The following is a 25,951-nucleotide window of genomic DNA, read 5'->3' on the forward strand; positions in this document are numbered from 1 at the left end:
CTTCTTTGATACCTTAGGTCAAGTCCTAAGAGGAGACGTTATTATTTCCTGGGTTTTATAGCAGACCAGTTGATGGAATTGTTGTGGGACTCCTTCTGGAATAAGCGCGCTGACACTAGTGACAGTGGAGGAGAGGGAAAGTCCCCAGTGGAGCGAAGCCACGGCTCCCGAAAGGCTTCCACACTGGCTCTAGTTTGTATTCCCATTTATATCCTAAAACCACATTGTGGGGTGGACAAGCAAGGGACATTTTACAGAAGCTCAAGAGGCAGTCAGCAGGCTGCTGAGGGCACTGACCCGTTGTTTCGGCTGTTCCTCCAGGGCATTCTGGTCCAGGTAGCAAGGGAAATCACACTTGGCACATAGCAGTGCATGGGCAAATCAATAAATCAGTATTAATAACTGGCCTTTATCTTATTCTACTTCAAAATGAAAATTTTCTTTCCTGAATATGAGAAATTACTGATAGTGTTTTCTTTCAAATGTGTTAAAGTGGTTTTTGAGAATAAAACTTAGAATAAAACAACAAATCAGACTAATTATTATGTACGTTTAAACTGTAGAAAATGCTTGGATTGGACCAATAGAGTTTCAGACTCAGATATGTCAAAGTCCATGAGGCCAGGAAGGAAGGAGGTCCCAAAGAACAATTCTGGAGGAAAAGTTACTCAGAAAGCTCCTGTCTTACAAACATCAGAATCAGCAGGGATTTCTTTCTTTGTGGAAGCAAAATGCATTTCATTGATAAGTCCTTTTCTTTCTTATTTATTAGAACATCAACTTCCTTTATTTTCTGGATATAATTACCTAAGAAAGCAATAACAAATCAAGGGAGGAGAGAAAATTATTTTAAATCTCAGGTATTTGAAAGATGTCTTGGTAGGTTGGTTCCATTATGGGAAGGAATATTGAACCTTTGCATATTGTATTGAAGTACGAGGCGGTCTCCCTGTGATGCCTGTTCAGAAGTCTGGGGTGTTGGCTAAACTTTTCTATTGTGCTTGAAGGTTTACAAAGAAGATCTACCTCAGCTAAAGCAACAAAGTAAAGAGAAAAACCATGCAGTGCTCTCCCTCAAGCGGGAGAAGGCTCCCGAGGACAGCCTGAAGCTCCAGTTCATACACGGGTAGGTGGCCTGCCCTGGGGGCCCTGACGAGCATGACATCGGTTGGTCTCACCACCAGGCCAGAGAGCTCCCTCTTTCAAATGCTTCCTGTCCAAGTTACACCCCTTGCCTGCGGTGACATCTTGGCTGACTCTGTCAAGCTTTGCTTGCCGGACCTGAGGCCCTGGCAAGCTTTCTGTGCTCTAGCCCCGATGGCTGCCCAAGTCTGTGTCGCCGCTATGTCTGCATTCTCGAGTCCCCAGCCCTCAGCCTCGCTTCCCTAGCTAGGTTCACTCTGGGACAATGATTTCTCCAGATATGTTTTGCATATGTACAGATGGCAACCTGACACCTAGGTATTTTCACTGTTGGCTGAAATCGTTGAGAGGAATCTAAACATATCTGGTCATGTAACTGCAGCCAGCAGAACCCAAGTGCATGCTTCATCCCTGCTCCTGTCAACTTTTAAATTACAAGAATAACTATTTCTCTCATGATATTTTCCGTTTTGTTTTTGTTGTTTTGTTTTTTGTTTTTTTTTAAATTGATTTTATTGAGTTATACATTTTCCTCTGCTCCCCTCCCTCTCTCCCCCCCCACCCCCTTCAACCCTCTCCCAAGGTCCCCATGCTCCCAATTTACTCAGGAGATCTTGTCTTTTTCTACTTCCCATGTAGATTAGATCTATGTAAGTCTCTCTTTGTTGTCTAGGTTCTCTGGGATTGGGATTTGTAGACTGGTTTTCTTTGCTTTATGTTTAAAAACCACAAATGAGTGAGTACATGTGATAATTGTCTTTCTGGGTCTGGGTTACCTCACTCAATATGATGTTTTCTAGCTCCATACATTTGCCTGCAAATTAAAATGACGTTAATTTTTCCTGCTGTGTAGTACTCCATTGTGTAAATACACCACATTTTCCTTATCCATTCTTTAGTCCAGGGGCATTTAGGTTGTTTCCAGGTTCTGGCTATGACAAACAAAGCTGCTATGAACATAGTTTAGCACATGTCCTTGTGGCACGATTGAGCACCCTTTGGATATATAACCAAAAGTGGTATTACTGGGTCTTGAAGAGGGTTGTTCCCTAATTTTCTGAGAAGTCGCCACACTGACATCCAAAGGGGTTGTACCAGTTTGCATTCCCACCATCAATGCAGGAGTGTTCCCTTTTCCCCACAACCTCTCCAGCATAAGTTGTCATCAGTGTTCTTGATCTTGGCCATTATTACAGGTGTAAGATGGAATCTCAGAGTTGTTTTGATTTGCATTTCTTTGATGGCTAAGGATGTTGAGCATTTCCTTAAGGGTCTTTCAGCCATTTTAGATTCCTCTGTTGAGAGTTCTCTGTTTAGATCTGTACTTCATTTTTTTATTGGATTATTTGTTCTTTTGATGACCAATTTCTTGAGTTCTTTGTATATTTTGGAGATCAGACCTCTGTCTGATGTGGGGTTAGTGAAGATCTTTTCCCATTCTGTAAGCTGTCGTTTTGTCTTGTTGACCATGTCCTTTGCTTTACAGAAGCCTTTCAGTTTCAGGTGGTCCCATTTATTAATTGTTTCTCTCAGTGTCTGTGCTACTGGGGTTATATTTAGGAAGTAGCCAAATGCATTCAAGTGTACTTCCCACTTTCTATTCTATGAGGTTCAGTGTGGCTGGCTTTATGTTGAGGTCTTTGTTCTATTTGGACTTGAGTTTTGTGCATGGTGATAGATATGGATCTTATCGTGATATTCTCTATCATTCACATTTTATGTAAACCTCCCTTATAATTTTCCTATAAGATTGTACCTTAGTATATGTTTGAGAGTTTTTTAACACTGTATCATACCATCTACAAGGAAATGAAGTCTAAGCATGGAAACCAGTGCATAGTAGAACACATAAATGCTCACAGAATACTCATGCAAATGTGTGCATACACATGTGCATGCAAATACTACATAAAATGTAAAATGAAAATAATGCTAAGACAGCATGGCTTGTCTGAAATGAAGTGTTGAGTGTGTAAAATAAACTTATATTTTAAAAAGTAGAAGAAAAAAGCATATTATATCTTGTTAACATCCTTTTATATGTTGATATGATGATTTAAATGTGTTGAGTTAAAAGTTTTGAAATAAATTGATTTTTTAGAGACTCACTCTGTGGCCCAGACTAGCCTCAGACTTGTAGAATTATCCTGTCTTAGCTTCCTCAGTGCTATGTAATATTCTTCTAGGGATGCAAAAGGCCAGACCTGATTAAAAACGGATAAATGCATGTTTATTAGGCGTTGTTCCTAGATGGGTTCACGAGTCCCAAAGAACATGGCCAGAGACCAGGCTAAGGCAGGGAGGGTTTACAGACCTTAGGCGAGAAGTGATGGCATGCCAGCCAGGAGCTGAGGCTGTGCCCAAGTATGGTCAAAAGCTAAATCCCTGAGCAGGCACTTGGGTGAAGTGTCAGAAGGGCGGTCTCATCGGCTTCCAGAAATGTGGAACTGGGCTTTGGGTGCCATTCCTTTGTTCAGAGCTCTCTCCCAGTGTGGGCAGTTGGGGGAAGTAGGGCAGAAAGGTTTTCCCAGTTTGTGCAGGGGCAAGCAGGGGTTCCAGCCAAACACTATGCAATAGTAAAATGTTGTTACCTGTTTGGTGCACATATGTCTGTTAGACAGTAGTGTTGATAATTTTTAAAATTCAGTTACTGGAAAAACTGACCAAATATTAATATATGTAATTTCTAAGCACAGAAAACTTTATTTGAACACTGTTTTAATAAGATGGTGTGTGTGTGTGTGTGTGTGTGTGTGTGTGTGTGTGTGTGTGCATGCGTGTGTGGATGGATGTGGGGAGGGGTTCAGAGATCGACATAGTTGTCTTCCCCAGCCATCCTCCACATCAGGAGTTGTTCTTAGTGCTGTGACTCTTTTTTATAGTTCCTCTTGTTGTGGTGACCCCCAATCATAAAATTATTTCATTTTCTACTTCCTGACTATAATTTTGCTAGATGTGAATTGCAATGTAAATATTTTTGGAGACAGAGGTTTGCCAAACTGGTCAAAACCCACAAGTTAAGAACGCTGCTCCGCGTTATCTTTCAAGGCAGAGTCTCCTCCTGAACTGAGGGTTACCTCCTGGATAGTCTGGCTGGCAGTGGCCTCCGGGAATCTGCTTGTGTGTGACCCAGGCTGGGGCTCAAGCTATGAGCACTGACCACAGCACATCACTGCTTCCATGGGTGCTGGGAATCCAAACTCAGGGACACAGGCTTAGACAGCAAGCATTGAGTGAGCCGTCTCCCCCAACCCATAATAAGCCTTTCCACTTCAGAGAGCTCTGGATATATTATTTATGGATAGGATGCAGCAGAGTTTAGCACTGAGTGTTTGCCCACTTTACAGCATTTTAAAAAATAGATGAAGGCATTGAGTTAATTGTCATAAATGAATAGGAAAAACCACAATCCTAATGTTTTCTAATTCTCTAAACTCTTCTTGTAACATTTTGATTTTGATATCACAAAAATGCTAATTCACCTATATTATTTGATAAAAGTATCTGTTTAATTTTGCTAAACAACGAATTAGCACTTGATTTACAGAAGAATGCATTAGCCCATAACTAAGAGTCATTCCCCAGAGGTGGTAGGACACACCTTTCATCCCGGTTCTTACTCTGGAGGCAGAGGCAAGAAGAGCTCTGTAAACCTGAGGCCAGCCTGGGCTACACAGCGAGTTAGGACATACAGAACTACACAGTGAGACTGTATCAAGAAAATGAAAAGAAGTTATTCCATTGTGTTTGGAATCATCTTGCTTTGGTGCCCCAAAGTTACCATACCCCAGTGGGCTAGATGGAAGATGGAAAAGGAAGGCTGAGCCTCATTCTAGACCTGACAGAAGAAGGCTTGGATTGATTTGTTAATTTGTTGGTTTGTTTTGAAACAGTCTCGTGTAGTCCAGGCTAGCCCTAAACTTGCTAAATAGCTGAGGATGACCTTCTTATTTTTCTACATCTCCCTTTCAAGTGCTGGGACCAGAGGCACAAGAATTGCTTTTAGCAAAGAACATAGACAGTAGTTGAAGGTCTGGGCGCAGATGGTGTGAAAATAATCAGTCTCCCTGTGCCTCAGACACAGCTCGCGGCAACACAGTTGCTTTGCCTGCTTCATCCGCGTGCTGCTCAGTCACCCACTGCGCTTCAGTTACAGGGGCTACGACTGCAGGAACAACCTGTTCTACACACAAACCGGAGAAGTGGTGTACCACATCGCCGCCGTTGCCGTGGTGTACAACAGGCAACAGCACACGCAGAGGCTCTACCTGGGGCATGACGATGACATTCTCAGCCTGACCATCCATCCAGTGAAGGACTACGTGGCCACCGGACAGGTGTGCTTCGCTCCTCGATGACCAGAGCCTAGCAGAAGAGAAAGGGCAGTTAATGTCTAATCCAGTGTGCCTAGAATAGAAAAATGTGTTTGGTAGGAATGCATAAGGCATGAAGCTGGATGTTCTGAGAACATTGAGGAGGCAGGGGCGGGGCGCGGGGGTCAAAGTTATGACAGAAAGACAGACAGGTGGAGAGATGGAGTGGTGTCCTCAAAAAGCCCCTTAATAGGGAGCCATGTGCTGGGCTGCCAAAACCCAGCTCAAGGCCGCAGTGAGGTTCTTCCATGCCTCAAGCCTGTTTCCTCATCTGGAGAATCTGGGCTGGACCAAACTGTGTCAGGTTGTCTTTCCAGCTTACAAATAATGTGTGTTGCTTTATTTCTGAGCCGTGCTTGACCGGGAGAAGCTATGCTATCCTCAGTACCACGGTGCCTGCTTACCACCACGCATCCTGTTGCTGCAGGTCGGAAGAGACGCCGCTATTCATGTATGGGACACACAGACACTAAAGTGTCTGTCCTTATTGAAAGGGTACCACCAGAGAGGAGTGTGCGCTCTGGATTTTTCAGGTAAGCTCTCGCTAGTAGCACAGAATATGGCTAATTTAAAAAAAAGAAATCCCCCCTACCTGATTGCATTCTGAGGGCAGCGAGGGAAGCTGTTTGCATGCCACCTCCGAGCCTGAGACGGGAAGCCACGTATGAGCACCTCGCCTAGAGAACGTGGCCTTTGGGCCACGCGTCCTTTCCTTGTCCCTTTCGGTTCCCTCCCAGGTCAGCACCAGGTCACACGGAGCTGGGTATCCACTTGTGTGAGGGAAGTCTAGGGAAGCTGCCGTCATGGAGAGTCTTAGCTGCAGATGCCTAGCACTGATGAAGAGCATCAGATTTAAACCAGACATGTGGACTGGCCCCGTAATCACGACCCTCGTGAGGCGGAGGCAACAAGGGATTGCCCTGAGCTGGAGGCAAGTGTGCACTGCGCAGGGAGCTCCAGACCAGCCTGGAATGCAGCGTGGACCACGACTCAGAGAGCAAAACATCAGTTCAACAGTTTTCTCTCCAAATAAGCATTGCTTCCGACTTAAAATGTAAAGAGCTAGAGAGGGGGCTACCTACAGACGGCACTTTACAAAGTTGGTATTTTGGAAACAAATTTTATATTTGGGAAGAAGAATTTCCAAATTAAGTTATGAACTCAGCACCATAAGAATCCTATTGGTAAATGCTGCTGTCTTTACAGTAAGTTTGTTTGAAGCTAGAATTACATAATGGAAATCTACTACAGGGCATGGAGAGATGGCTCAGGAGTAAAGAACACTGACTTTATTTTGAAGGATCCAGGTTCAATTCCCAGAACCCACATGGCAGCTCATAAGTGTCCAAAACTCTAGTTCCAGGGGATCCAACAACACCCTTTCTGGCCTTCACAGGTATCAGACATGCACATGGGGTGCATAAATACATGGAGGCAAAAGACCCCCCCACACACACAATATAGAAGTAATTTTTTAAAAAGAAAGTCTATTACAGATGTTACTACCTAGAAAAATTTAAACATTTCATTGTAGAAATTAGGTCAATAAAAAGGCAAATCCTAACCTTTCAAAATAAATTTGATTGTGTAATTTCCTTTTTCTAACTAGCATTTTCAAATGTACAACAGCAGTAACTAAACTTACAATCTCTTCCTGTTGTCCCTCTCCCTCTCCTTCCCCTCTTACCTTGTCATGCTACTTTAATGCTGCTGGGGCTATCCCTCACTGATAGAGAGCACTTGGCCAATATCAGCACAATAAAAAATAGAGAAAAAAAATGGAAGTTTTTGGCTGAAATTTCTGCCTCACCTGCCAGTTCCCAAATAACTGGCACAGAGGCTTAATATTAATTGTAAATTCTCAGCCAATAGCTCAGGCTTGTTACTAGCTAATTCTTACATTTAAATTAACCCATTTCTATTTATCTATGTATTGTCACGTGGCTTGTGGCTTTACCTGTCCTCCAGCATGTCTTGCTCTCTCTGTGTCTCCTGGAGACTCCCCTGAGTCTGCCCTTCCTCTTCCTATCATTCTCAGTTTGGTTTTCCTGCCTAACCTTATTCTGTCTGGCTATTGGCCAGTCAGCTTGCCTATTAATCCAATCACAGTGATAAATCTTTACAATGTGAAAGGGAATTATTCCACAGCATTTCCCCCTTTTGTCTAAATAAAAAGGAAGATTTTCTTATATTTATTTATCTATTCATTATGTAATCAATATTCTATCTGGCATGTATGCCTGCAGGCCAGAAGAAGGCACCAGACCTCATTACAGATGGTTGTGAGCCACCATGTGGTTGCTGGGAATTGAACTCAGGACCTTTGGAAGAGCAGGCAATGCTCTTAACCACTGAGCCATCTCTCCAGCCCTAAAAAGGAAGGTTTTATATATATATATATATATATATCATGTGTCTTATACTTCTTCTAGGTTTATTTCTTTTTGTTTGTTGTCAGATTTTTCAGGGGATCTTCCTCAACCAAACCTGATTTTCCTTAACCTGGAATGAATCCACAGCCTCTCGTTTCCTGTGAAAATAAAAGCATTACCTCTCCCCTAAAGCAGCATATTTTTTGACTTAAATTTTAAAATCAAGATGTTTTTAAAATACATAGGTTGGTTGAATCTAACAGTTTTATAATCCAATGTCTCTTAGCAACCAAAAAATTCAAAGACAACACAATGACATACAGGATCCAGACTCTCTGTGTATTTCCCATTTTTATGTGGCTTATTATATTTTTTTAGTACTTTTTAAGGACTACCCTTTTTCTTTTCTCTACCAAGCCTACATATATTTTTAACACATTGTAACAAATTTAGAGGGTTTTGTTCCATCTGAATCTTTCTTTCCTGTGTATCTGTAACCTTTTTTGTCTGCATGAGCAAACGCCCTAAACCTGCAATGCAGTGTGCTGGCAGAGCTTGCACTGGCAGCTCCAGCTGACAGCAACGGCTGGGAGAAGCCTCTCTGTACTGTGGCCCATGTGAGAGACTGTGGGAACCTAGCACACTGCTTAGCTCATGATATTTGGTGGTTGCTTCCATCTCACAAGTGCCTGTCAGAACATGCATCTCTGCACCGCAGCTGGTACGAGACTGCGAGACTAGAAAGCTGTGTGTGTCTCTGTTTCTAGAACCTTTTAAAAAACTTTCTTGGGCTTTATGTGGATGGACCTGGCCCCGCATTGGGCACCATTTGTTGGCGGACGTTTCTGTCCCACCCACCAGTTCCCAAATAATGGATGCAGAGGCTTAATATTAATTACAAATGCTCAGACTTGTTACTAGCTAACTCTTACATTTAAATCAACCCATTTCTATTAATCTATGTATTGCCATAAGGCTCATGGTTTTACCTATCCTCCAGCATGTCTTGCTCCCTCTGCATCTCCTGGTGACCCCACTGACTCCACCCTTCCTTATCCCATCATTCTCAGTTTGGATTTCCTGCCTAACTTTATCCTGTCCAGTTATTCGTCAGCTTGTTTATTAAACCAATCATAGATACATATATTCACACCGTGTGTAGAAGGATTATTCCGCAGCAGAGGATAAATGAGGAAAGAGGGGTAAGGAGAGGAAGAGGGAGAGACTGAGAATGAATAAGATTGCATCAGACAATTAATAGTTGCTGGGCTTTTTTTTTTAAAGGGGGAAATTTTTTAGTGCTTAATTTCATTCTGTCCTGCTTACTTCTGGAATCTTTTGGAAGATAATTATCATCTCCACCATGGGTCCCCCTTGGTTGACTGACTTAGGACTGTGCCCTCAGATGGAAGCTGATGACATTAGCTTTTCATGGCCGCATTTCCCCCACTAGCCCGTTCATGCTTCTTCGCCTCTAACTGCAGTCTGCTTCTGCCTCTTTCTACTCGTGTGCTTCGTTCAGGGTTCCCAAGTCTCAAAGAGCAAAATTGACTTTTTCCCTCCATCCTATCAGGCAGAAATAGCCTGTCCCTTCTGCCCCCTGCAGCTCACCATCGAGGGCTTTCATGAAAGCTCTCAGGGGCTCTGTGTTGCCATTCCTTGGGCATCTCTTCTTTCCTGCACAAACAGTGAACTAGGGTGTTCAGGAGCACCCATCTCTTTGCTCCCACAATACATGTTTTGCTGTGAACAAAGAATTTGCTGTAAAGAATGTTATGGATGGACTAACACATGAAGTTTTTCTCAATGAGCTTTATCCTGCCTCTCACTGTTACTGTTAAAGCTTCACATTGCAAATCATATTTGGGAGAAAACTGTCTATTTTCTTAGCAATTGCAAGATAACACAGTATTTTATTAAAATTTACTTTACCTACAGATATAGGCATATATTGGTATTGCTTTATAATAATTTTGAGATAGTTTATTTTAATTTTTTATTATATACACATATGTGTTTAATATATATTTACATATATCATACGTTGAACATATTCTCCCTGCCCCATTCCCCATCCTCCCTTTTAGGTCCTTCTCTCATTATCCTTTTTGTTCCCCGAAATAATTTTACTTCAGTTTTCATTTAATGTGTACATACATGGGTATGTATATATTATATATTATGATATATAAATACATGAATATGTGTATAAAATCTAAGAACCACAAAGGAGAGGAAACAAGATGTTTGTCTTTTAGAGATAGGTTTAATTTGCTAAATATGATCATCTCCAGTTGCATCCATTTTCTAAAGACATAACTTCATCGTTATTGCTGAAAACAATTCCATGGTATTTATAGATGAGTTTTCTTCTCCGTGCCTCTGTTTGTGGACGCCTAGGCTAGTTCCGTAGCTGCTGTGCAGAGAGCTGCAGGAAGCCTGATGGGTAGGTATCTCTGTGATGTGTTCACTTGAAGTCCTTTTGCTCCAGGCAAAGGAGGGGCATAACTGGTAGATCTAGCTTTTTTTTCTTGAGAAACGTCCACACTGATTTCCATGGAGGAAACGATGCTCTGGAGGGTTAGAAAGACACTTATTAAAATAGTAAAATAAAAATAATAAAACCTAGAAGTTTGTAGGATTATGAGAATCCAGTACATCTTTGGTTTTGGTAACAATGAAAATGGATTCAATAATTTTATATAGCAATTTTGCTGTGTTTAATAAAGATTGTACTTGGCAATACAATCACGTGAACTATTAGTATCTCTCAAGTTGAACAAAGAAATAAAGATAATGTCTATCACCAATTTTCTATAAAAGCATGTAATGTGTATTAGCATATAAAAGGGACCAGCAATATAGCTAGAATTTAATAATCGTTCAAGTACCATTATAGGGTGAGGAACCCAGATGCTCTAGGAGGAGACGGGGAGATGATTCTGTCAATGACCTTTATCCCCTGCCCACATTTAAAGAAATGTCTCTGTTTTCTATAGAAATAGATGAATCTAGCCCTTTGGGATAGCTCTGTATATGTTTTCTTGTTTTCGCACCAGCCTGCTTTATGCTTCCAAGTTAACTTGTCTTGGGGACTCTTGGATGTGAAGGGTGTTTTAGTTTTAACAGTACACTCCCCATTTCCCAGTTAGCAATCACTAAGGAAAAACCCTGGGAAACTGCATTTTGTCTGTGAGGTTAAGTACAGTGTTGGTATATGGGTGGCTAGAAAGGAATGTAGTTGCTGGTTTTGGAAAGCACCTAAAGACTTCAGGAACTTTCCCTGAGATCTGTTCTGAGTGATTCATCACCACAGATGGTTGCCACCAGAGGACTGGAGGAGGCTGATTGGTCCCTGTGGTGAACTTTTGATTTAATGTCTAAGGATGATGCTACATTGTAACAATGTGACTGGCGACTTAGCCTCTGTTCCACTTCCTGGGTGGAGAACTGAGATATTTGTTTAGGTGGTGTTGAGGTCAACAGTTGCAGGTCCACAAGAACCTGGGTCTTCTGGCTGTGTCTGGGGGTGTCACCTGGAAGGAAATCTCCTGGAAATTTGCCCTCCTCCGTCTTCAGCCCTGGCCCTGCTTTTCCCTAGTGCAGCGCCCCCTGCAGCATCCTGAACACTTGCTTACTTCCTGCTCTCTGAATGCACCAGCAACTTCAGCTGCTCCTCCCATCCTCAGATTTAAGTGGGCAGGGGCAAGTGGTGCCAACAGGCCACCACGCGGAACAGGCTCCCATGAGCAGAGAGCCTTGCTCTGAAGACATTGGCCTGAAGTAGGAAAAGAGTAATGGTGTCTTCTGGAACCATTAAATGGCTCAGCTCACACAGCTGTTAAGCTGCCTCTCTCCTGCCGTGGAGGCAGGGTGCCAACACCGTGCCCACGAGTTCTGTGGTTGGTGACCCCGGTTGTGTGCCTCAGACCCCTCCACAATCACCAGGAGCGCTTCGCATCTGTTAGAAAAACAAGCTGTCTCGTAGGTATAAGTGGGCCAGCGAGAAAACAGGACAGCACGTGAGGGGATAAGTGAATCTGTTCTCACCGCTACTCTAAAGGAATAGAGATACCTCTTTAAACACTGTCAAGGAATGAATCATATTCTCTTACTCAACAGAGCAGCACCTTTTAAATTACATTTATCTATTTGTGCCCATGGTGTGTGCCTGATGCAAGATTAATAAAAACTCAGAGAGAGAAATTGGGGTTCAACCTGAAGATCTGAAGGAAAAAAAAAAAAACCAGCCAGCCACTGGCTCTTACCTTTACCTCAGTCCAAAAATGGTGATCCTACCTCCAGGGATCTCAGAATGAGACTGTGTGAGAAGCTGTCTCCTCCAGTCTTCTGTTCCTCTCTAGGGCTGGGACTAAAGTTAGGTACCGCCTGGTTTCTATGGCAACTAGTGTGGCTACCGGGATTGAAAGTGTGTGTCACCACTGCCTGGTCTGTAAGACTGACCGGTGGGGCTGGTTTACTTTCTGATCTCCAGGCAGGCTTCATTTATTCAAATACAAATGCAATGCTACCGCATGTGCCATGGTCACGAGTCCGTTCTCTCCTTCCACCGTATGGGTCCCAGGGTCAAGCTCAGGTTGCCAGGCTTGGTGGCAAGCACCTTTGCTGGCTGAGCCCTCTCCCAGCCCTTGGGCTGCTGCTCTGACTAGTATCACTTCTCGGAGCTTGGGGGACCGTTTTTTGTTTTGGGACAGCGTAATGAAAGTACTTCTACATGGGATAGAAAAACCCATCCGGAAAAGTTCAGCTTCATAAATATTTTCCGTCTTAAATGCATGGTGTTTAAAGGCCTTCGTACTATGACGTTAGTTCTGGAACCTATCTGAAACTGGCTAGACTTCCCTGGCCACCAAGAAAACCTACGCATCTTAATGAGTCCTGACTAGGAAGACCAACTTGTAATTGAATATGCTTTCTTTTTCTAATTTTCCCTTTACTGTTGACAGGAACTGCCTTAGAACTCTTTCTAAACTGTTACAACCATCCACAATTAATACATACTGTGCCTAGAAAGACTGAAAAGGGCATCACCAAGACTATTAAAAAAAAAAGCCGCTAGGGTTGGAAATGATAGATTTTCAAAGGTAAAGCCAAGTCTCCACAGGGAAAAAGGAAACTAGGAAATAGTGAAAAAAAACCCTGATTTTCTTTCTAAATAGTGTGTTTTATAGAAATAGCTTACACCTGCCAGTACCCAAGAGCACTCCCTATCCCAGAAGAGTGAGCTTTCCTTGGGGTAGAAAGGTCACAAACTGTGAGAATGAGATGGTGGGTAACCTCACAGAAATTCTACAAAGAAACCCCAGAACTTCCCCTACAAAAGCAATTATGCATAGGGCTTCTTCAGAAGACAGACATTTTCAAACCTGGCATTGTAGACGTGTGACTCACACAGCAAGGTCGTACTGACATATCGAGACAGCGTTCCGGAGACAGCACAGGTTTAGCTGAGTCAGTGCGGAAAGAAGATGCAGATTTGTGCGGTGTTTTCCAAAGGAAGGATGCTGTTTAAAATAGCCATATGACAGTCCAGTTCCTTTAGATCTGGGCCGCACCCCCAGCACTATCAGCACGCACCCAAAGCAGCTCAGTGTAGGGTTACAAAACGTGACATACTTGCTACGAGCCTTAAGAATTTATGATCTTAAAGGAAGAGAAGAAGAGCTGGAGAGATGGCTCAGTGGTTAAGAGCATTGTCTGCTCTTCCCAAAGTCCTGAGTTCAATTCCCAGCTACCACATGGTGGCTCACAACCATCTGTAATGAGGTTTGGTGCCCTCTTCTGGCCTGCAGGCATACATGTAGACAGAATATTGTATACATAATAAATAAATAAATATTATTTTTAAAAAAAGGAAGAGAAGAAGCATCGGAAATAAAATCAGCAAATACTGAAGTCCATTAGCAAAGACACAGCTAGGCCATACCAAAAAATAAGGAAACCATGAGAATGTGGGTGTCCACAAGGCTGAGAGACTGTCTCATTTAAAGCCTGGTGTCCTTTGGGAATATGGGCATGAGTCGTTAGCTTATGGTGCTCACCTAATGTAACGGACTCCTATAGCACCTTGTTAACTCCTTCATGTAATGAATCCAACTTATATCTACAAAAGGTTTAGGTACTCTTTAAATCCTAGTTTCGGATGGACCTGGTGGTTAAGGATTGGGAAGATCTGCTTTGTTAAGCTGGAGACTGCTTTTCCTTCCTCCCCTTCCTCCAGACAAGTGGGATAGACCCTCATTTCCATTTGGCTAGAGGGTCTCTGCACAGTAAGGCCACTCAAAGTCTGGACACTGGTTGGCACTTGAAGTTGGGTTACCAAAGATTTAGCCTGTAAACATTCAGAAGGCTCAAGTAGATCTGAATTCCTGATAAGAATTTATTTGATATAAGTTCTGTGTAACATTAATATAAATATTCAGTACCAATTCAGATACTGCCTGAGACATATAAGACATTGTTCTTGCTTCTCTGAAATTCCAGTTTGATAAGACTCGCTCTGCTTTACCCTAGTTTAGGGTCTACCCCTGGCCTGCCTTTGAAAGTCAGAGCTGATAGCTTGAACGGTGAGTCAACCCAAGGAAGCAGCTTCTCACACCCTTATATGTCTTCACCGTAGTGAGGGTCCTTTGTGGAAGGAAAGGAGTCCCTGATTAACTGATGCAGAATCTCCTAGCAACTGCACAGTGGTGGGACGACGGGGGTGTGGCCTGTAACAGTATTCCTTTGAATCCAGCCTTGCAAGGAAGTCCAAATGAAATCCTTATTGATTGTGCCGCCTCTTCCCTCATGAAGGGAGGAAGGCACGTTGACTATATTTACTTCAAGTCTGATTGTACATTCACTATACTTAACGCTTATAAAAATGGCTTAAATGTCAGAATCAAAGCAATAGTTGGTAATAGTATCAATATTTAATAATAAAGTTATGCATTATTAATAATAATGCATTGCAATAGGTGAGAAAAGATTAGCTGATAGGTTGGTCAGGGTAACCTTTTGCTTCTCAAAAGGGATTTATGTAGCAGGCTTTCTTGAACCACCAGCCCCCAAATCATGACATAGAGAGTTATTATTTATTATAAATGCTCAGCCTTAGCTTAGGCTTGTTTCTAGCTAGCATTTTTTTTAAGTTAACCCATTTCTACTAATCTGAGTGCTGCCTTGAAGCCCATCTGCATACTGTCCACCCTGCCTTACTGCTTGCTTCCTCTGGGTTTCTGTGTGGGAGCTGGTTGGTGGTTGGTGGTCCAAAGACAATGCCAACTACAGATTCCCTCGGAGGAACAGACAAGTAGGCTCACATCAAGGGCAGGACTACAAGAAATTTGGAAGGCCATGTGTCTGTGTGTGCGTATGCATGCACATGTGTGTACAATTATGTGATTTATGCATGTGATTCTTGAGTCCAACACAGGCCCCGCGCTGGTCAGGCAAGCTCTGCACTCACAGCCACTTCCCAGCTGAACTTCTCTTTACACGTGTTCTCTAAATGTCGATAACGAACACATTTCATTTGAACAGGAAAAATAAGAAGTCAAATACTTTTAGTTGGATGGTCATATTTTGTAAGAACATTTGAAGCTACGTTTTATTTCTGTGATGTTCTTAACTTGGCAGTTAAACCAAGGTTAGGCTTTTTTGATGTTTCTAGAGTTGAAAATAGCCCAGAGTCACAGAACCCAGTGACTCCCCTTCCAATAAATTTCCCAAGATTTGTCTGTCACAGAATAAACAAGACTCACGCCGCTTCCTTGAGAGGCCCTGCTAACTCTGCCTCGGTTGCAAGTCTGGTCAGTGGCTGAGCTCACCTACCAGGGGTGTGCATTCAGAACTATGGCTATTGCTGGTCACACAGCTTGCTCCTGCAGATGGATTTGAGCCTAAAGAGTATTGTTGAGTTTCCTGTCCCTCTTTGCAGTGTCTAAACTGTCTCTGCTTCTCACCGAAGAAACGGCTTGTTTGACATTTATGTTGTTTCCACACAGCTGATGGAAAATGTCTGGTGTCGGTTGGTTTAGACGACTTTCACAGCGTTGTGTTCTGGGACTGGAAAAAGGGAGAAAAGATAGCCACAACCAGGTAAGGATGTGCGGAGCGTTCAGGACGTCCTCCTGCTCGCTCACCTCAGGGAAGCCCAACAGTGCCCACTTTTTGTTTGGCACCCGTCTTCAAACTCGGATGGAATTCACATGGAAATGTAACACCTAAGTGAACACATATCCTCCCTTTCATGGTGCCAAGCTTGATGTACAGCATTAATGTCTGCTAGGAAGTTAGAAAATTCTAGAATGATCCCCAAAAACCTCTTCGTTGCACCCCTTCTGTAATACCTCTATTAAGGCTTTTTTTTTTCCAGCGTCAGGAAAGCACGTACCTCCCCTCTTGTTTTTGCCATCTTAGCGGCCAGGAAGGATCTCAATGTCATTGGGGTCAGAAGCACCATTTGTCGTGAGGCTGTGGCCTGTTGGGAAGACGGCCCTATCCAGTGCATCTGCTTCTTGCTTCCAGAGCAGACAAATTGTTCCCTAATCTCCACACCCTATAAATAGACTCTTGAGACCGACGGCTGTTTATAGCCTACCTGTCCTCCCTTACCCCAGCTTCCCTTTCTGCCTCCTCAGCACTAAACCTGAACATGTCTCCTCTCATCTCGCTCAGCCCGGTCAAAGGTCAAGACTTGGCAGCCACAGTCCAGGAAGGCAGCTTGTTGTCCAGGACGGTTTCATACCCTCTCCATTAGTCATGGCATACGTTACCAACGTCCTGTCACCATAGCAAAGTTGATGGCCATGAGCTGTAATATTTGCTTTTGAAGTTAATACTGTCTGCTCCAGTGTTACGTGGGAGCAAAGGCTTTTGATAGTTGATGATAATGAGTGAAGATCTCCAAATCGCTGGAGACGGAGCAGAGCTGCAGCTGGACCCTTGAGGACTGCAGCCGACCTTAGGAGAAGAGACGGCATTCTTGGCAGCAGGGACATTCCTAGCTCCGCCTGCATCCATGCTTTCTCTTCTTTCTTTCTGGTGCCCCCCCCCCACTCTAGCCTCACTCCCCCGACAGGCTCTGTTTTCCTCCCAGACTGAAGGCTGAATTTTAGTTTAATGTTTTCCTGATAACTACTCCCTGCATTTACATTATCTGTGCCAGCATTGAAAACTCAAGGATCCCCTCTGCAGCTGTGGTGGCTCAGCTGCCTGTTGGAGACTCTAGGAGAAACAGAAGGAGGACGGACAGCTTAGTATTAAAGGGTAAATTTTTACAGGATCTTGTGGATAAGATCGCTTCTGTTTAATTAGCACAAAGCAAGCTAGCGTCATCATATTAGTAACACAGTTTTTGTTCAGAATTGTTCCCAGGACTAAGTCCCATTCCGAAGGCAGGAAACCTGCAGAAAGGAGTTTGTAGTGCTGGCATTAATCAGTATTCTTTCCCAAGTAGAAGGTGGCGGATCAGTAAAACTCTGTGGAAGAATGCTTGATTTTTAAAATGCTGAATAAATATAAATATTTACGTAGTATTAAGGCTATTTGCACAGATATATAAATAACCAACTAGTTAAGTAAAAGAAAAAAAAGAATGAGGTGCTGTGGTAGTTAAGAATCTAAAACCAGGTGACAGAGATCAGGCTGCACATGCAGCGGCTCCAGCCTGACTTAGCTTCTGAGGAATTCCCGCAGAGAGGCTGCGTGCCACCCCTAACCCTGCCCTGAGGAGTCTCAGTCATTGCCAGATTTGCTTTGAGCAAAACCTAACCACTATCCTATTCTGGCAGCAGTTACCCTAAAACAGTGTGGTTCCCCTTGGGGAAGGGGCACACAGTGGATAGCTGAGATAGCCCTGCCCACGTGTGCCATCTGCACACCCCACACTCCTGAAGTCACTCTTCATTTGTGAGTCTGTTCATTATCAGCTCAGGGAAAGAGAGACATTCAGGATTATCAGATAGGGCTCTTGTAAGATCTCCACTGAGATTTGAGCCTCTCCGTTTGGATGTATTTGTACCACAGGTAATTTCATGGGTGATTTCTGCCATCTGTTTACAAATGGAATTTTTGGATGGATGTATATCATCTGTCTGCCTCTGGTTACAAAACTAAATTTCTTTCCATTTTTAAAAGAAATTATTGGTATGCCTACTTTATTTTTAAGTTTTATAGTAGCATATTCATTTTACCTAATAATGGGTTTCATTATATTTTCATACCTGTAGATATGTATTTTGTTTCTATCCACTCCCCATTATCCTCTCTTGTTCCTCTCCCACTTGTTCCCAACTAGTCAACTTCTAATCTCGTGTGTGTGCATGTGCGTGTGCGTGTGTGTGTGTGTGTGTGTGTGTGTGTGTGTGTGTGTGTGTGTGTATGAAGGAGGGTAACTTACAGCAGCATCCGTGAGGGATTGTTTGTGGAAGCATGGGGAATTTACCAGTGACTACCCACTGAAGATGACTCTCTTTCCCCCTGTAAATGCACAAAGGGCAGGGCCTCTTCCCCAGGACGGACTGTTGAGGGGTCCATTCTTATGTAATCACACATGCTGAGAATTCAGGAGTGCCCAAGACACAGCACCCTTCCTGCAGCTCCCTCGCTGTTTCCTGCCCTCCCCTTTCAATGGTTCCTGAGCCCTGCAAGGGTGATACAGATGTTCCACTTACGGCTGGGTATTCAGCAGTCACTTATTCTGACCATTTATGAACCTCTGCATTAACTTCAACCAAGCACAAGTTTCTCTGGCCCAGGCTGACAGTAGCACTACAAACATAAACGAAATATTAAAACAATGGTTGGACAAGAGACAGCATCATGTCCATTTAGCAAAACGGCCAAGGAGCTCCCCAGCCGCAGGCCTTTGACCAGGTTCCAGCACAAGGCACGGAGTGGTTCTTACTACAGGGAGAAAGTGGTGGTCACCTCCATAACACTCGTGCTCCTGTCACACCAGTGAAAACATCTCGCCTGGAAATAAGCCTAAATTTTGCATTGTTTAGCATCCCTAAGTGTTCTGAACCACTAGATGATACCCTTTCTCTCTAAATGGCTGTGGGCCAGGGGCCTCAATTTATTTCTATTTCTAGCCCAAAATCATCTTAAGCCGATATAGTGTCTTCTACAGAATGCTCATTTGAAAGCTTTTCATTAATAATACCCTTCTGTTTCTCCTGCCCGAGATCTCACTATCTCAGAATTATGTGATATCCTATGGTGGTGTCATTAATTTTATCTTATGGAGACATTTAGATACATTTAAAAGTCTTTTAATTCATAACTAAATAGACAAAGGTGGGGAAGACAGCAGGCCCACACATGTACCCCCCATGCTATTATTTTATAGTAAACTCCTGTGAGTTTAAATATTTTTGATTGCTTGTTTATCCTGTTAGATATGCTTTAAGAAAACTAAACCAAATACATGTTTTAATATTACTCTGTCAATACTTCCATCTAAACTGGAGTTATTTCTCCCTGTTTGTCTCTTACAGAGGACATAAAGATAAAATATTTGTGGTAAAGTGTAACCCACACCACGTTGACAAGCTGGTTACAGTTGGGATTAAGCATATCAAGTTCTGGCAACAAGCAGGTACTGTTGCATTGTTATTTGGGTTTCTCATGTGTGTAGCTGAGAGCTGTCCCCTTGCCTTGGGATGAGGGGTCCTATTGTCATTATGTGGCCAGTCTCTCTGCAAACTGAAATGAAAATTTGCTTGATAAATACTCTCTCCCAATTCTGCACTGGACTGTTGATTGCATAAGATGTGAAACGTAGACCCCTGTATGATGCGATGCACGTTCATCAGAGTCTAGAAATCTTTTGAAAATAGTCTGCTATGAAAATAGTGGTTTTTATATTTAGTCATCTGAACTGAAAGCAGTAATTTTGCTGTAGTGCTGAGTAGGAAGTAATTACTTTGGCTGAGTGAATAAGATTTTCAATATTTTGAGAATTCTTTTATTACTGCATCACCGAATTTAGCATATGAATTAAAGCCTGACTCTGTACCTAGAAGATGGTCAAAATAAGTCTTTGTTAGGTTATGTGTTGACAAGAGTAATAATAAACATGCGTGAACATGGGAAGCAGCCGACTTCTCACTTGTAGGCGTCATTACAATTGTATCTGAGTTCCTAGTCCCGAGCCCATTAGCACAGTGAACACGCGTGTGTTGCTGGCTGGTCTAACACATTCCACTTTTAAGGGAAGGACAGTAGTAGCTGCCCAGGTATGGAGAAGTCAGCCAAGTGTAAATGTCCTGAGTGGAACTGGGTTATCAGTGATGGTCAGGGAATAGAGAAAATGGGAACACCTGGGGCCCAAACCTGGCAATTTGTTCCTGTATACAATCTCTCCTCCACGACAGTTCCTTCTTACCCCAGGGTCATCATGAAAAGAACATGGAGACAGGCCATGCGGTGGTGGCGCACGCCTTTAATCCCATCACTTGGGAGGCAGAGGCAGGTGGATCTCTGTGAGTTTGAGGCCAGCCTGGTCTACAAGAGCTAATTCCAGGACAGGCACCCAAAACTACAGAGAAACCCTGTCTCGAAAATCAAAAAAGAAAGAAAAGAAAAAGAATTGAGACAGAACACATACAATGTTTACCTATCACACCTACTGTCCATTCCGGACTTACGCTTTCCTTCAGTTTCTTTAAGGCTTTCCTTGCCCCAAGCCACTGAGCCACTCTCCCCTTCAGCAGGCACAGGACTTACACTTAGGTTGTGCGTGTGTCTTGGATTAGAAGGCGTATTAAATCCTCCATCTAATCAGATCCGGGTTCCTTGACAGGGACTCTGTGCTTAAATTATATGCCAGCATTGAGCACCATGTCAGACAGAAAATAGGAATCCCATAGATCCTGACAGAGTGGCTGAGTATCCTCATTAATACCCTTGTTTTTGCTATTTGGACACATAATGTAGATCGTTTCTTCCCTGAAGATAATTCTTGTGTGTGCCCCGAGAAAGCCTCAACTTTCTAGGGTAATATATGCCCTTGTTCTGCTCCAGGTGGGGGCTTCACCTCCAAAAGGGGAATTTTTGGAAGTGCTGGAAAACTGGAAACAATGATGTGTGTTTCTTACGGGAGAGTGGAAGATCTAGTGTTCTCAGGGGCGGCCACGGGAGACATTTTCATCTGGAAGGATGTGCTGCTGCTGAAGACAGTGAAAGCTCATGACGGGCCCGTGTTTGCCATGTACGCGCTGGACAAGGTATGGCGCGTTTGTTGGGTTATTCTTCCTTATGGGCTTTAGAAGAACCACTGAGATGCCCGAATCTAAAAATAATCCTGTCTGAATCAGGATGTAGTTGTCAGAAAAGATTAGCCAAAGGATAATAAGGAAGAGAATACACAATTTTTTTAATTTCTTTTTTTAGTAGCTGTCCATGTCCTGTTTCTCCATCTTCTCACATCTGGATCTCCCAATTGTCACTCCTAGGAATCCCTTAAGGAGTCTGTGTAGATATGGGCGCAGCAGCAGAAGAGACCACAGGTGTATTGCAGTGATGTCTTCCTTTGCAGAGACACAGTATGCAAACACCTGAAGTGCCAGTGGTTACTTTATTATCCCACACGTTGGTTTGCTGTGGCCAAAGGTTATGTTCATAACAGGTTTGTTCCTGAATGGACAGGCTCGGTTGCCAGGAGTGTCCAAGGATACACACGAGCTGTATTCCCACGCCAGGTCATTGTCCTAGTCTGTCCACTACCCGTCTCATGGTGCTCTTTATAAGGACACAGTGTTCTTTAGACAGTCTGTTTAAAGCTCTTTCTTTCAATAAATATACCTGAAAATGACAACCTTTTCATTCAGTTGTAATTGCTGGTGGTACCAGTTCATCTGTGCTCTCCGACCTTCAGTTTAAGCTGCTCAACACATTATATATATATATGTATATCAAGTTTTAAATATATCAGTAAATATGTTGAGCTCACAACAAATGTAGGTCTTTATTAGAAGTAGGGTTGTAATGATAGTTTTTTGTGGTTGAGCTCTTCTTTTTCTGGCAAATTTGATTTTGGCTAAATTGTAAATGTTAGAAACAATTACAGCATAATGCAAAATCTGTGGAAGCCTAGAAGGCAGTATGGTTTAACTTAGTCAAATGCTCTTGTTATTTAGGAAACTAAACTGTAAAGTCGCCATGGAAACCAAGACTAGTTCAACATAATATACTCTATTTACATTTAATTTGAGGATTGACCCTCCTTGCTACAGTCCTATCAGGCTGTTCTCAGTAGCCACTGAAATTGGCTCTAGAACCCTAGGGGACTTTCAAGAGCCAAAGGTCCTCAGGTTCCAAAAAAAAAAAAAGGAATATTTGCCTGCACACACCATGTACTTAGAGTTGTGCACACACGCACACACCATGTACTTAGAGTTGTGCACACACGCACACACCATGTACTTAGAGTTATGCACACACGCACACACCATGTACTTAGGGTTGTGCACACACGCACACACCATGTACTTAGGGTTGTGCACACACCATGTACTTAGAGTTGTGCACACACGCACACACCATGAACTTAGAGTTGTGCACACATGCACACACCATGTACTTAGAGTTGTGCACACACCATGTACTTAGAGTTGTGCACACACGCACACACCATGTACTTAGAGTTGTGCACACACGCACACACCATGTACTTAGAGTTGTGCACACACGCACACACCATGTACTTAGAGTTGTGCACACACGCACACACCATGTACTTAGAGTTGTGCACACACGCACACACCATGTACTTAGAGTTGTGCACACACGCACCATGTACTTAGAGTTGTGCACACATGCACACACCATGTACTTAGAGTTGTGCACACACGCACACACCATGTACTTAGAGTTGTGCACACACGCACACACCATGTACTTAGAGTTGTGCACACACGCACACACCATGTACTTAGAGTTGTGCACACACGCACACACCATGTACTTAGAGTTGTGCACACACGCACACACCATGTACTTAGAGTTGTGCACACACCATGTACTTGGAGTTGTGCACACACGCACACACCATGTACTTAGAGTTGTGCACACACCATGTACTTAGAGTTGTGCACACACGCACACACCATGTACTTAGAGTTGTGCACACACGCACACACCATGTACTTAGAGTTATGCACACACGCACACACCATGTACTTAGAGTTGTGCACACACGCACACACCATGTACTTAGAGTTGTGCACACACGCACACACCATGTACTTAGAGTTGTGCACACACGCACACACCATGTACTTAGAGTTGTGCACACACGCACGCACCATGTACTTAGAGTTGTGCACACACGCACGCACCATGTACTTAGAGTTGTGCACACACGCACGCACCATGTACTTAGAGTTGTGCACACACGCACGCACCATGTACTTAGAGTTGTGCACACACGCACCATGTACTTAGAGTTGTGCACACATGCACACACCATGTACTTAGAGTTGTGCACACACGCACCATGTACTTAGAGTTGTGCACACACGCACACACCATGTACTTAGAGTTGTGCACACACGCACACACCATGTACTTAGAGTTGTGCACACACGCACCATGTACTTAGAGTTGTGCACACACGCACACACCATGTACTTAGAGTTGTGCACACACCATGTACTTAGAGTTGTGCACACACGCACACACCATGTACTTAGATTTGTGCACACATGCACACACCATGTACTTAGAGTTGTGCACACACGCACACACCATGTACTTAGAGTTGTGCACACACGCGCACACCATGTACTTAGAGTTATGCACACACGCACACACCATGTACTTAGAGTTGTGCACACACGCACACACCATGTACTTAGAGTTGTGCACACACGCACACACCATGTACTTAGAGTTGTGCACACACGCACACACCATGTACTTAGAGTTGTGCACACACGCACACACCATGTACTTAGAGTTGTGCACACACGCACACACCATGTACTTAGAGTTATGCACACACGCACACACCATGTACTTAGAGTTGTGCACACACGCACACACCATGTACTTAGAGTTGTGCACACACGCACACACCATGTACTTAGAGTTGTGCACACACGCACACACCATGTACTTAGAGTTGTGCACACACGCGCACACCATGTACTTAGAGTTGTGCACACACGCGCACACCATGTACTTAGAGTTGTGCACACACGCACACACCATGTACTTAGAGTTGTGCACACACGCACACACCATGTACTTAGAGTTGTGCACACACGCACACACCATGTACTTAGAGTTATGCACACACGCACACGCCATGTACTTAGAGTTGTGCACACACGCACACACCATGTACTTAGAGTTATACACACACGCACACACCATGTACTTAGAGTTGTGCACACACGCACACACCATGTACTTAGAGTTGTGCACACCCCACTGTGAACTTTGAATTCTATCCGAATTGCTTACAACAGCTAGCACAACGTAAATGCTATGCAAACCACTGGAGTTCTGCACTCGGAAAATAATGACAAAAGATGCTCAATACAGATGAAGTTTGTTGCTTCCCTCATAGTCTCGGTCTGTGAACTCAGAATCCAAAGATACAGAGAGCGACTTTAATAATAAGAAGGGTATTTATTATAATGAACTTCAAAATACGATTTCCTAACTTAAATGTATTGAATTAAAAATTTGGTGGGTTGGAGATTTGACTCCGTGGTTAAGAAGACCCCAGGCTTGCCTCCTAGCACACATATGGTAGCTCACAATCACCTGTCAGTTTAGTTCTTGGGGATGCAATACCCCTTTCTAGCCGCCACAGGCACTTCATGCTCATGGTGCGCAGAAACACATGCAGGCAAAATAGTCAGACACATAAATAATGAAAACCTTTAAAATACTCTTATCACTGGATTTTTTTTCACTTAGACGATATACATGGAACTACCTGACCTAAGGGGGACGCCTGGTGGGACCAGGAGAGTGACTGGTCATTTTGATGTGTACGTATAACCTTTCCCCATCATAGGGCTTTGTGACAGGTGGAAAAGATGGAATCGTGGAACTCTGGGATGATATGTTTGAAAGATGCCTGAAGACCTATGCCATCAAAAGGGCTGCGCTGTCAACCAGCTCCAAAGGTACCACCCTGGCTAGGCTATCGAAAGCTTTCCATCCACAGGAATGGGGCAGCGCTGCTAACGTCTTGCAGTGGAGCTTCTTAGCCAATCAGATTTCTTTCTTCCTGTCAGAACTCTCAGCCCTGGCAAGCATGTCGAGGGTGATTGCCTAGTACATAGCTCTTTGGAAATAGAAGACACCGTGTTGGCCCAACTTGGTGGTGTTTACTAAATTCAACATTTTCTCCTCTCAGGCCTGCTTTTGGAGGATAACCCTTCCATTCGTGCCATCACCCTGGGGCATGGACACATCCTTGTGGGGACAAAAAACGGAGAGATTTTAGAAATCGATAAGAGTGGCCCAATGACACTGCTTGTTCAGGTACCTCCTTTGTACATGTCGCAAACCATGTTCACGTCAAGACTGAGAAGGGTGTGGGGCAAAGGAGCAAAGAGTTCGCAGATTGCACAGAACACCCTGGGGTGCCCCAGCATGGTGTTCGCTGGCTGTTGGTGTGCAGTGAGGATCACACACCAGCAATGACACTCATCCTAAGCGGACCACCTCTGTGGAGCCGGAGTCTAAGCACAGTGGATGGAACTGGTTCCTCCACTAGTGTGCTGCTCAAGGATGAGGCTTGGCAGATGGGGGAGCTTCTTTGGGCTCTTAGGCTGTTGCCCGAATTTGGTTCCTGCAACTGTAGGCCTGGTGTTTATTTTCTTGCTAACTGTTGCCCAGAGGTAACTGTCAATCAGTTATATATCCACCCAGAGTTTATTGGCATACACCGGATTTCTCATACACTTTACTTTGTCAGAGTAAGCAAGAAAAAAAAATAGATATCGCAATTTATGCAATCACAAGTTCTCTGGAACTTTCTGTCACCTTTGCCATATTCCACTGGTTAGAATCAAGCCATGGGTCATACCACAC

At 43.5% G+C, this 25,951-nt stretch overlaps 1 protein-coding gene across 2 annotated transcripts in view; it reads left to right on the plus strand.

The window, feature by feature from the left end:
- Nucleotides 1-25,951, plus strand: part of Eml6 (EMAP like 6) — a 251,244-nt gene that overhangs the window by 160,421 nt on the left and 64,872 nt on the right. For both annotated transcript variants that reach the window (XR_012907211.1, XM_075942518.1), the window contains exons 13-20: nt 1,008-1,126; nt 5,294-5,480; nt 5,944-6,049; nt 15,898-15,991; nt 19,393-19,493; nt 20,921-21,123; nt 24,927-25,038; nt 25,272-25,399. Coding sequence is in view for 1 of the 2 variants with exons in the window: in XM_075942518.1 (XP_075798633.1) it covers nt 1,008-1,126; nt 5,294-5,480; nt 5,944-6,049; nt 15,898-15,991; nt 19,393-19,493; nt 20,921-21,123; nt 24,927-25,038; nt 25,272-25,399 (1,050 nt within the window). In the remaining variant the exon portion in view is untranslated. The remainder of the gene's footprint in view (nt 1-1,007; nt 1,127-5,293; nt 5,481-5,943; nt 6,050-15,897; nt 15,992-19,392; nt 19,494-20,920; nt 21,124-24,926; nt 25,039-25,271; nt 25,400-25,951) is intronic.

The sequence above is a fragment of the Microtus pennsylvanicus genome, chromosome 12, assembly GCF_037038515.1.
Source record: "Microtus pennsylvanicus isolate mMicPen1 chromosome 12, mMicPen1.hap1, whole genome shotgun sequence".
In the NCBI taxonomy this organism is placed as follows: Eukaryota; Metazoa; Chordata; class Mammalia; order Rodentia; family Cricetidae; genus Microtus; species Microtus pennsylvanicus.